The sequence below is a fragment of the Siphateles boraxobius genome, unplaced genomic scaffold (genome assembly GCF_051911475.1).
Source record: "Siphateles boraxobius isolate OS27281-9 unplaced genomic scaffold, OSU_SipBor_1 50, whole genome shotgun sequence".
Taxonomy (NCBI): Eukaryota; Metazoa; Chordata; class Actinopteri; order Cypriniformes; family Leuciscidae; genus Siphateles; species Siphateles boraxobius.
Window position 1 is genome coordinate 1,030,385 of NW_027509142.1, and position 13,015 is coordinate 1,043,399.

At 37.1% G+C, this 13,015-nt stretch overlaps 1 protein-coding gene across 4 annotated transcripts; it reads left to right on the forward strand.

Moving 5' to 3' along the window:
• The first annotated feature begins 7,251 nt into the window (after nucleotides 1-7,251).
• rhoac (ras homolog gene family, member Ac) lies at nucleotides 7,252-12,501 on the forward strand. Of its 4 annotated transcripts, none has more exons than XM_077204637.1 (5): nucleotides 7,252-7,386; nucleotides 8,667-8,826; nucleotides 9,490-9,610; nucleotides 11,026-11,156; nucleotides 11,650-12,501. In XM_077204637.1, the coding sequence occupies exons 2-5, from the start codon at nucleotides 8,671-8,673 to the stop codon at nucleotides 11,821-11,823; spliced, it is 582 nt and encodes a 193-aa protein (XP_077060752.1). In that variant the 5' UTR covers nucleotides 7,252-7,386; nucleotides 8,667-8,670; the 3' UTR covers nucleotides 11,824-12,501. The 4 variants fall into 4 exon arrangements, with proteins under 4 accessions (XP_077060752.1, XP_077060754.1, XP_077060755.1 ...); XM_077204639.1 differs by having other exon boundaries at nucleotides 7,273-7,386; nucleotides 8,670-8,826; XM_077204640.1 differs by having other exon boundaries at nucleotides 7,375-7,447.
• Nucleotides 12,502-13,015: the final 514 nt, after the last annotated feature.

Consider the following 13,015-nt stretch of genomic DNA (forward strand, 5'->3'; position numbering starts at 1 on the left):
ACAAGCCTGAGCTTTGACAATTCCTAATACAATTTTTTTTATAAGTCTATCGAGATTTTAAATAACTGGAGATGAAACTTTTTGTACACCACATACAAACCACAAGAAATCGGCTGATAAATGTAAAAACCTTTTTTTTTTATCCAGAAAAACCGCAGCTCACCCCTTTACTTGTGTTTGTTTACAGCGCAGTCTTGCCCTCCGCAAAATGGCGGACGCGTTGACGTATCGCAGCAACGTTCCAAAGCGGCCAATAGGGCGTCTATGTATGTATTATGTCTATGGCGACATCGACCGTTGGCGACAGAATGTGGGCGTGTCAAGAGACAAGCGACAAAAGTTGAGAAATTTCAACTTCATGCAAATGAGGAGCGATTTTCGCGAGCGACAACCAATAGGAAAGAAGCCCTTTCAGTGGAGCTTACGTCACCGTCTCGAGTGCAGGGAAGACAGAAGAGTTCGAGGATGATTTCACTGTTTTATATGATTTGACTGTAACCACATATGGATATAATAAAATGATGCATGGAAAAGAAACTGTCGACAGTCTCAGTGAGTTTAATTCATACATTTATAGTTCGAGTGGTGTGATTTTATGATGCAAGTTTAGTACTCTTGCAGTTCATTTTACAGTTTCCCCTGCATTTTGTTGACTATTAGGGACAAGACAATTTATTATTTGTCAAATTCGAATGACGTTTTAGTAATTTATGACAGTATGAGTGAGTTTAATTTGTTGATTGATCGATCGTTAATCTAGTAAATTATTTAATCCACTGAACACTGCTGTGGTAATATAAAAACACTCTCCCAACAGCATGTTTCTTTTGAGCCTAATTCCTAGTCAAATTAAAATTGTATAACTTTGTATATATCACTTGTGATGGTACTTTGTATAGATATGGCCAGACGTGCAGTCTACCAATAACATTAGAGCGACAGCACTACGAACGCCCACAAGCGACTTCACAGTTCAGAGCCTAGCGACATACAGCGACAATTTCGCTGGCGGTGTGATCGCGGCTGATTGTACCGATATGGCGCTGACATCTAGGGATGTGAGTCATATGGCGCTTTTCCACTACACAGTACCAGCTCGCCTTGGCTCGGCTCGGCTCGACTCGACTCGCCTTTGTTTGGTTTTCCACTGTGTAAAAGTTGTACCTGTACCTGCTTCAAGTACTCCTCGCTGCAGACTGTAGCGCGGTGTCGTCACGTATTCACGTCACGTTTGTACGTCACGTATGTTACCGCGCATGCGCGTTACGCGCGTGACGTCACGAGTCTTTAAAATGCGCAAATTTGACATCATATTTTTAAAGAACATAATGTATTAAAAAAAATCTAAAGTTATAATGAAAGCAGCAAAAAGGAGTACAGAGCACATCCATAGTTTTAACTATGCCTGATCCAAGGTAAACTTATATGGAATTTCAAAGTATATATTGTGTATTATCTGTGTAGTATTTTATTTAAAGTTTATTTTCACATTCTGTTGCACTTCACTGTGTAAATTACTGTAAACATTAATGGCACCTTATATTTCTTATTTTAATCATTCCTCTGTAATAGTTAATAATTGTTTATTTTTGTGCATTATAAAACATTTATTCCAATAAAGTAGTTTGAAGTTAAACCAAATACACACAGTATATTGTCAATCTCTGTATCACATATTATGCATGCCAACTCAAAAAACCAAACTCATAACAGTGATAACCTTTATTTCAAAACAAAGATGATAATTGTGTAAAAGAAATATGCACACACACACACACACACACACACACACACACACACACACACACACACACACACACACACACACACACACACACACACACACACACACACACACACACACTACTCTGCTTGAAATTCCCCTCCTTCATTGAAAAAACAACTGAGCAATAGCCCTCAACCTCCTTATCGGAATAAAATCCACGCAGGACTCTGCTTCTGCCATCACCTACCCAGGTGGGCAGTCCTTGTATATTGCAGTGCAAGCCCTGAGTCATTGAGTACGGCACCAGGAAACCTTGCTTATATTGTCTGGAAAATGCACTCCAGTTCACAACACCTAATTTAGATAAAATGCAGAAAAAACAATATTGAATCATTTTGAAGAAAGGCATTAACATAGTACATACTCAAAGAAATTTATTTTTCAAAATATTTTAAACATATTACAGGAAGATGTTAGACAAAAATATGTTTGAGTGTTATTGGCTTTGTCTGTAAAGTACCTAAGAGACTTACTTTGTTTATGAACAACATAAACTAGTTAAAAAAAAAGTTTGTCAAGACAAACTGAAAGTTTGAAATAGTTTTAAAAGCTTGAAGTAGTTTTCAAGCAGAACGTTTTGATATAAATGGATAGACAGACAGATAGATAGGAAGAACAGACAGATAGATGGATAGATTGTACAGACAGCACAGTGACAACACTGTAAAACTCCCTTGATTTTTAGACCCAGGTCTCAAACACCTTTATAAGAGTAAGGTAAATTTCTTGAATAAATTGCAGGGAACTCAATACATTAATATGCTTTCTAAATGATAAAAACAAAACAAAAAAACAAAGGAGAATCACAATTAGTTTTATTTTAGCAAAATACAAATGTTCAACTCCATTACCCTACTTTTTAATTTATTTTACCACAAATTTATTTAACATAACTTACAGTACATGCACTCCATTCCGGAATGTAACTTTTATAGTATGATCTGATAATGGGGACAACACTTATTTTGCAATGCATGCAAAAATCAACTACATGACCTCATTAATGTAAGTCTTTCTGCTCTATTTGAAGACATCTTTCAAGCCTTAATCTGTTTAAAGGCGAATTAAGACTTTTACATATCATTTTAAGACTCGCTGAAACCCCTGTCATTTTTAATGCAAATTTATATCATAAAACATGTCATAACTTTTTTTTTAAATCTAAAACATTGATGCTCTATGACATCTCTTAGAATTAAAAGCCGTTAACACAAAAGCACAATTGTTAAAACAGCATAAATAAAGCTTATTGACTTACTGCCATCGAATCTCTCGCCGGAAGTGATTGAAACAAACTGCGCGCGCGTGCGTGTGCACATGCGTATTATATGACGATAGTCATACTTTGCGCATGCGTGGTAACATATACGTCACGTACATACGTGACGTAGAGACGTGACGTCACCGCGCTACAGTCTGCAGCGAGGGGTATCTCACCTGCTTTCGGGTACTTTTTTTCGTAACACCTCCGGCGAGGTTCTAAGCGAGCTAAGGCGATACTAAAATGTGACGTGAAAACAATGCCGACTGCTGATTGGTCAGAGAGAATCGTCACTATTCACTGCGTCATCATTGCACGCGCCAGATGGAGTATCCAGAATAACCCCGCCTTTTTTAAATAGTTTAGCCAGAGATAGTTACTAAACTTACTACTATTATTATGGCAACTCGGAAGAATACGCCGTGGTCAAACGAGGAGGTGCAGACATTCCTTTGTTTGGTTGCCGAAGAGAGGATCCAGCGAGAGCTTGATGGGGCAACGAGGAACGAAAGGCGTCGCTATGACGACCGGGTACTATTTGTGGCGATACTTTCTGCAATGGAAAACGGAACGAAAAGCGAGCCGAGTCGAGGCGAGCCAAGGCGAGTCGAGTCGAGTCGAGCTGGTACTGGTAATGGAAAAGCGCCATTAGACAGTAAAAGAAATGGACAGAGCGACCCCGTTGATTTCAACGGAGAGAGTTGAAGCCAAACATGGGCACTCACTTCCTGATAGCCAAGCGTTCTGCGCAGGCTCAAACTGAGCTTGATGACGTAGATGTCACGTGAGCAACCTGACTGGTAGGGGTGGGCGATACTGCAAAATTCGGTATCGATCCGATACCAAGTAAATACAGGGCCAGTATCGCCGATATCGATACCGATACCAATACTTTTTAATTTTAAAAGCATGCACTTGAACTTACATGCACTTTCCTGTGCTAGATCAGTGTGTCATGATTCATGAGGTGAATGCATCATTAATATGCTAAATCTGAATACGTTTTCATGACCACTAAATATTTTGTGATTTGTGCTCTCAACTCGCCTGTAATTAGTCAGTGACTTTTACCAAACTACCCTAATTATAGTAATGCACTATTGTACACTAGCCTACTGTTCAAAAGTCTGGGGGCTGTAAGATTTTTAATTCTCTTCTGCATTTATTTGATCAAAAATACAGTAAAAACTGTAATATTATTACGATTTAACATGGGCTATTCTGTCATTTATTCCTGTGATCAAAGCTGAATTTTCAGCATCATTACTCCAGTCTTCATGATCCTTCATGATGAGAATTAATTTTAATATGCTCATTTGCTGCTCAAGAAACATTTCTTATATCAATGTTGAAAACAGTTTAATGTTTTTGTGGAAACCAAATAATTTGCATAAAATGTATCATGATGAACAATGTTGAAAGAACAGCATTTATATGAAATAGTTTTTTTTAATAAAAAAAAACAACCTGTAATACCCTTGACTGTCACTTTCGATCAATTTAATGCATCGATCCTTTGTTGAATACAAATATTAATTTCATTAAACAAATCTTACTGACGTCAACATTTTGAACCATTATGTAAACTTTTAATTTGTTTATTGCGAAATAACTCCCGATTTTTTCTCTGTCATCTAAGCAAGGCTTTGTTTCCCAAACGCACTGAGACAGAAGCACCAGCATCGAACTCTCTGTGATTGATTGGTTTCGTCTTGTATCCAGATGACTAGGAGAAATAGTTCTACCCTACACAATTATTCGCTAACATTCGCTTATTTTTAAACATAGAAGCTTTTTTTACGCACTGAATTGCGTTATAAATTAATAAAAATTACTGATAAAAAAACACATTTGGATCGATATTTTTATGCGAGGATCGATCCTTTTCGATACCACGTCAGTATCGAAAGTATCGATACTTCAGGATCGATCCGCCCACCCCTACTGACTGGGAGTTGTAAATCTTCTAGTAGCTGTGTCGAAGTATCACGGCTCTCCAGAAAATAAGGGCTTTGACTAGCAGGTGTTGTCATAAAGCGCAATCAAGCTAATCTCGAACGGTCAATGACGCATCAGAGTAAACTCACATTGATGTGTGTGTGTGTGTTTTGGAAATCAAATCGTATAGTAATAATATAATACAATGTTTATTAATATATTACAATAATATTAATATAACTACTTACGCTATATAATTACAATATGACATCTTACATTAAAACATTACAGGCCTGGCAAAAGAAGTGGCTAAAATCGACTTTAAAATAGCCTACTTTTGGATTGTAATCGTTTGAGTAGCCTGCAGTTCTAGTAATTTTAGTTAGTTAGTTTATTTAGCTTATTTTGAACATGTTTATATATATATATATATATATATATATATATATACACACACACACACACACACACATATATATAATACAATCAAAAATAACAGATAAATAAGTACATGTACATCTCAGCACAATCTTCCAAAATTATTAAAAGTGATTCAAATAGGCACATACATACATAAACGCACACATTTACAATTGTTCTTTTTCGTTTCCTTCTACATCAAACAGAATAATAACCCATCCAAAAAAGACTTATTAGTATATAAGCCCAGGAACCATACTATAAAATACCATCCCCTCGCGTCATTTTCGTATATTCAATGTGACCATATAATATTCCAAAATATAAATCATGTAGTTTTGGCTAATAAATCATGATCAAAAACACTTGAACAAAAACGTTTTTCTTTATTTCACGTTATGTAGGCTAGGACATTTGTACATGGCTTCCGAACGGGATCACATTCATCTTCAAGCGTAGATCTATAAATAAATAAAGGAACAACGTTAACCGCGATAGACATTGAGATGGGTTTTTTCTTCTTCCATTGCATGTATAATTTCCTGATAATTTCCCCATCCCCCGTTAATATATATAGGTGTAGATAAATAATTTAATGTTCGTGGATAAATGTTACTTCATATGTATTCACTTGCCACATATCAAATTATTTCGAATTATTTCAAATTCATCAAAAACGTTGTTGAAATATTTTGTCGCGTTGCTTTTATGGACTCTATCTATGCCATGGTCTGACTTTAGACAGTAAAAGATTGCCTGCGAGCTTCTCCTCCTGTCTATACGGTAATGTCTCTATTGTGCGACATAAAGTCGCGTGATTATGACGCAATTTTTAGCCTATTTTTACAAGAATGGCTTCTACGGGGCCATAACGTAAGATACAAAGTAATGGAGCCTTTTATACATTGTCGTGTTTCTTTAGAAATAAATAATGGACAAATGGAGTCTTTGGACGCCTCAGATGTAAAGTTATTCGCTGTCAAAGTGACGCCAAAATGAATGGGAGTCAATGGGATGCTAACAGCAGGTGATAGCCAGCTACAATGGCGGCCCCCGGAGGCGATATTTTTTTTCACAGGATGGTAGGGGAAGACTCATGAATATTCATTAGGGAACTCATCCCTGATTGGTCTTAACCCCAGTGACTGGTAGGTTTAGGGGCGGGGTTATGGGGTAGGTCATCAGACCCCCACTGACGGGTAGGTTTAGGGGCGGGGTTAGGGGGTAGGTCATCAGACCAATCAGGCATGAGTTCCCTAATGAATATTCATGAGTCTTCCCCTACCATCCTGTGAAAAAAAATATCGCCCCCCGGAGGCAGCTTCAACTTCCGGCTGATGGATTACCCCCTTGATGTGAGTCTGCGCAGTTGCGATTTCGGGACCAGACATGCGCAGTTGTGAGCAGGAAGTAAAGCCGCGAAATCAACGTCCCGCCCCGCCCTCACTCTGGCTGAATCAATCGCAAGCACACCTCTGCTGCAGAACAACCCATTATGTCGGTGTGAAATACTTAATTATAGAAATTTAGATATTACATTTATAGCGCCAATCTCCTCAGTCCTCCAAAGATCCCGAAAAAAAGTCAGTTGATGCTTCAGTGACTACTTCGCTCAAATAACGAACTAAAAACAAACTTATTTTAAAAACAAACACTTGAAATTATATCAGCGTGATGAAAACTACAGTAAATGACAGAAACTATCTTTGGAAAAAAGATATGTGAAGTGTATTTTATTTGTTTAGTTGGTCTCACGTCCCATTGAATATCATGGGGAGGCGGGATTTATGAGCTATACTAGGACCGGCCACCAGGGGGCGATCGAGACGCTTTGGCTTCACCTTTCAGGGCTTGTGCGGCACGCTTGGTTTGTATGGGCGGGTGTTGTTTCGTGGCAGGACTGAAGATGGGCGGACTTTAAAATCAGCCAGGAAAAGACAGGAAAGCCAACACTTCCTCGAACCACAACAAAAAGAAAACGGTAACTATTTTACATTTTTGGTGTAAATACACGAAAATAAAAGGCGTTTGGTGAGGAAATGGTGAGATCGTGGATTTTTCACAGTAGGATTTCAAAGGCCTGAAACTCGCCTTGACTGTAACTTAAATATATTGTTTTCACGCGCATTGCATCATTTATGTTGATGAATCATGACAGCTAGTTTTGAACAAACTAGTTAAAATAACGTTAGTTCACATGATTATGTTTCAATTTAATATGAAGCCGATCTGCTTTCTAACATATATGCGTTTAAACTCAGCCTGTTTTACATTAACGTTAGATGAATTTACGAGAAAATATTAACCGATAGTTTAATCCACGTAGTCTAATCCCGAGTTTGAACTCTTCTGACATTCTTAAAATCAGTATTTCAATAGATTTGAGCAAATATTATTTCTATTGTACCACAGTCGAATCTGCTTAATGTTACAGCAAAGTCTTTGCCATTTCCCTTAACGTTCTCTAAGATTATAGTGAGATAAAATAATGTTATACACTATGAAAGTTTTGTACCATTATGTAACGTTAATGGTTTGCCGATTTGATTTATTATTTCAGGTTTATTTAAAACCGAGTTTATTTCTGATGAATGTCGGCTAGTGGCTAACCAACCCTTCCGCTTCAGTGCGAAACTATATTTTTAATATGAAAAAAAAAGAAACACTTATTTTCCATGTTAGTATCCACGTGTAGGCGTGTGTTGACGTTTTATGATTTATGATTGCATGAATATATGTTTGTGAATGAATGTTTTGATGGCGCGGGTGCGGCGGAAACACAGGCCTTTTGACAGGAAGCTTTCCTTTCATGAATATATCGATCTTCATACGCAGTAATATACGTAGATGCGTTAATCTGATGTTTTATGATTATGTCCTTTGTCGTTTGGTCAGTATTTGTGGAACGTTTTGGTCTTTTCTTTCTTTCTTTACCACATATCGACACAGATGTAACGTCAGTGCAACTTCCGGTCAAATGATACTTCCGCAGCTGTGTTTCCGGTTCCTGTTGATTAAATGATTCACACATCTATCTATCTATCTATCTATCTATCTATCTATCTATCTATCTATTTATCTATCTATCTATCTATCTATCTATCTGTCTGTGTGTCTGTCTATCTGTCTGTGTGTCTGTCTGTCTAAATGTAAACTATTTCTCCACTTTAAACAGCTGCTTTTCAATTTGCTCTCAAAATGCTTTGAATCAGCGAAGTTTACGTTTTGTCTGTCCTTGTCCTGGTCTCTGTCTCTCCTCAGCAGAATGGCTGCCATTCGTAAGAAACTCGTCATAGTAGGCGACGGAGCCTGTGGAAAGACCTGTTTGCTTATTGTTTTCAGTAAAGATCAGTTTCCTGAAGTCTACGTGCCCACAGTGTTTGAGAACTATGTTGCAGACATTGAGGTTGATGAAAAACAGGTATGGAAGCTGCCAATGGCTTTACGTTTATTCATAAAATTGATTTGCATGTGTATTTTGTGACATTGGTATGCAGTAATGTCCTATATTAAATCTTTGCACCATCATTTCAACCAAGCAGTCGTTGTAGCCAAATATATTTTTAATGCAAGAAGTAAAATAAAGTGTTTCTCCGACATTATTAAATAATAAGGGCATGTTTACCACATTTTTAAACAATTGGAAGAATAATAGTTAATTATTTTCATGTGCACTAAGAAAGCAATTCATGCTAATAAACGCCAATATTTACTTATATTTTTAGTAAAATATTTTAATATGTGTAAAAATTCAATTAGACTGAGTGACAACAAACACATCTTTGAATCAGTGTTTTCAAGGAAACATCTGTGTTTAATTTCCCAGACATTTAGTCCTGATTCACATGAATTCTAACTTTACTGCCTTCCCAGCTCTAATGCCGTTTTCGATACTAAAATTTAATTCATGGATGATATTTATAATTCATCACCAGCAAAAATATTCAATATATGGTCCTGCCCCATTGCATAGATGTGGTTACATCAGCCTACGTTATACTTGTAGCAAAGTTGTATAGATGTATACAGAATAAGATTCACAGTTATTGGTGGCGAAGACTTGTTCATGTCTTTCCTCTTATAGGTAGAGCTTGCCTTATGGGATACTGCTGGACAGGAGGACTATGACCGGCTAAGACCCCTCTCCTACCCTGACACAGATGTCATTCTTATGTGCTTTTCCATCGACAGTCCTGATAGCTTGGGTGAGAGTTCCTCATAAACAACCAGCCTAGATTTTACCAGCCCATTCATTGCACTTCAATTTCAAATGATGAAAGTTGAAATTCACCCAATCTGTTAAAAAAAAGAAGAAGAAAAAAGTTACCTTATAACTTAATCAAAATGTTATAACTCAATATTGCGGTGAAACAGAGTTATATGTAGCCTAGTGTATAATATATATGTTTGGGAATGATAAAAAAAGTTAAAGATGCAGCAATAGGCTTAATGTCGAACGTCACATGAACAAAAACAGCTCTCATCGCATCCGCTTGTCTGAGAAAGTGTTAACGGCGATATCTTTGCAGTTTTAAGGTAATCGGCTAACCTAGCTAATTGGTTTTATTGTTGCTGTTTTATTCTATTTAAATATCTAAATGTGTGTAGAAGAACAATAAAAACAATCTGCGTATGCGATGGACATGGGTTTTTCATTTTGCACAAGATTAAAAAGATTTAAATAGAATTAAAAGATTAAAAATAATTATTTAGCATGAATTTGAGTTAGCAGTTTCTCTTATGAAGTCGGCATGAAACGGAAGTCGTGATAGTATTCTCTTCCTTATGGTGTCGTATATCCGAGTGAAGTGTCTTCTCCTACAAGAAAACATGTAGGGCGGGGCTTGATTTTGTCCATTGGGAATTGATTGGATGGTTGAGGTTTGCTATTGGTGGATCTCCTGTGAGTGACGGATTATTGCCCCGCCCTCACGCCAGTAAACAGAAGAGATGTTGTTCAAAGAGGGAGGTTGTAAGGCACAGGAATTTAAAACAATAATGTCCACGGATAAATCATTTGATTTCATGGTGACTTTAATGTTTAGGTCCTTTCTTGGCATGTGATTAGCATATTGAGTGTGTTTATATATACAACAAAATGCTGACTATCAAAAATCAGCTATGTGAAAGTACTATGAATGGTCAGGTTTTCCTCTGGTCTTTGCATCAAAAAGTAAACCGTTTTGCCCCTGAGTACATTGCTTAAGTATCAGGCAAAGATAGAGGTGTTTCATTTGCGGTTTTGTTTTTATTAACTTTCTGAAAAATGTAAACCAAGTTAAGGATGTAAACTTAGTGTGATAGTTCTGTTTAAACAAGATGTACCCTTGGTTCCACAGACCAGGTTTAAGTCTAGTCCCAGACTGAAATGCATGTTTGAGCTGTTTTAACGGAAAGTAACTTTCACTAACATACTGTATCTTTAAATAATTTTTTTTCTAAGGCACGTTTATAGAAGCTGCTTAAATGTCCTTATTAAACTAAGGTCTAAACCTGGCTTAATCTAAACCTGGTCTGTGAAACCAGATGAAAGGTTTTACTCTGTTAAATGCTTGTCATGATTTTAAAATATGGTTAAAGTTCATTTGAAATGATCACTCTCTCCTTAAATGCATCACAGAGAATATTCCAGAAAAGTGGACACCAGAGGTGAAGCATTTCTGCCCAAATGTTCCCATCATCCTTGTTGGCAACAAAAAGGATCTCCGAAACGATGATCACACACGAAGGGAACTTGCCAAAATGAAACAGGCAGGGTCTTTTTTACTTATTCTTTAAAAGTAACAGTTCACCTAAAAATGACAGTTTAGTCATATGTTCACCCTCATGTCTTTCCAAACCTGTAGCACTACTTACATTCTTCTGCTCAAAACGTAAGAAGATTTCAGATTGTCCAAGCTACTTTAAAAATAAAAATGTAATGCTAATACGTACTGCCAAACTACAGTGTATTTGTCATTTTAAAGTACGTCCAGTTTCTAGATTATAAATTATCATAGTTACTTCTATGAGCTTGACGGCGTAAATGGCGTCCATTTTAATTGTAAGCTTGAATATTCTGCCTAACTTCTAATTCGTCTTTAATGGAAGATTACTGGAATGAATCGACATGATTGTGAATAGGCGTATATAATGACAAAATATATTCTTATTTTATTTAATGCATTGCTTTAATATAAATGTGTTGAGATTGGCTAGTCGCCTGGACATGCTTGTAATATCTTTGAATTATGTCTTGATTTAGGAGCCCGTGAAGGCAGAGGAAGGGCGTGACATGTCCCACCGAATCAACGCCTTTGGTTATCTAGAGTGCTCAGCCAAGACAAAAGATGGCGTGAGAGAGGTCTTTGAAATGGCCACCAGGGCGGCGCTGCAAGCCAAGAAACGGGGCAAAAAAAATGGCTGTCTGCTGTTATAGAAACCTTTAGAAGAGTGGATGTCAGTTAACAGCCCAGGAGACGTCAGAGCAGGGAGCCTAGCATTCACGTCCTAGTACAGTCATCCGCCTATCAGACTGATACTGGGACGTCATGTCAGACAAACCACGAAAGACTTCGGGAACAAGATGATGTCATTTCCAGTTTGGGGTTAAGAGTTTTCTGATCACATCAAGCAAAAAAATTGAGATGGGATTTCTAAAAGGACTCTATAACTATGATATTTGATGTTATTCTTTCCCTCTCAACACTTCTTAGCCCCAAACGAAATGGTTGTCTGACAAGCATCCTGTCTTCAGCGACTGTTTTGTACATTGGACAGATTGTATGTGTGTTTGTATATGTAAGATTATGAATGTTTGTGTCAAACGAGTGCATGTCTGTCTTCAGGTTGCCATGTCTTCATTGTATATGCGTGTATCTGCCCGGCTTTATTCTGTTTGAATATTCTGTGCTCAACTAAAGCACACACTGAACATTGGAGTGGGCTGAATTGTGTTTAACCTCCCACTTCAAGCTTTTTCCTTTTTATAGCTGGTGTCTCAAAGGATTCTGGGCTGTACATTAGGGGTCTAAATCATTAAGTGATACTGATTTATTTAAAGCTTACTTTTTTTTTTTAATCATTTGCATTTAGAAATAAAATTTTAAGAAAATCAGATTTGAAATGTTTAAGTTGAACAAATTCATTATCTTCCCATTGATTTGAATGGGACTGCTTAGATAAGAATGGTTTTATATAAAGGAGTGCTATCTGAGGTGTAAAGAGTACCTGGAAACAAGAATACCTTACACTGAATGACTACAAGTCACGTCACCAATTCCAATACGACTTGAGTAAAAGTCTTCGGGCGTCTGATTTTAACAGTACTTAAGTGTTTTACTAGCACTTGTCCTCCACACAGAGACATGCCTGTGAAAACAGTAAATGGTTGATTTGTGAGGGGAGCGATTACATTTTTTTTTTTTAAAGTCGACACAGCATCCTCTTAAACATCTACTGGCCCTCAAGTCTCAGTTAAGACCAAGTGCTCAAAAAGTACATAAGTAAACCAAAATACTTCAAAATGGTCTTTTACATATAACAGATAAATAAAATAATGTTAAGTACAATTAAACAGTCAAAGCCTACTTGCACTGACATGCTGGTTTTGGCTGCAGTCATTTCCTCAT

What these genes read in the sequence shown, in the direction of transcription:
- rhoac (XM_077204637.1), top strand. Translation starts at nt 8,671, where the DNA reads ATGGCTGCCATTCGTAAGAAACTCGTCATAGTAGGCGACGGAGCCTGT. An exon ending in TTGAGGTTGATGAAAAACAG is followed by an intron (nt 8,827 to 9,489) that starts GTATGGAAGCTG and finishes TTCCTCTTATAG; the next exon opens with GTAGAGCTTGCCTTATGGGA. An exon ending in CGACAGTCCTGATAGCTTGG is followed by an intron (nt 9,611 to 11,025) that starts GTGAGAGTTCCT and finishes AATGCATCACAG; the next exon opens with AGAATATTCCAGAAAAGTGG.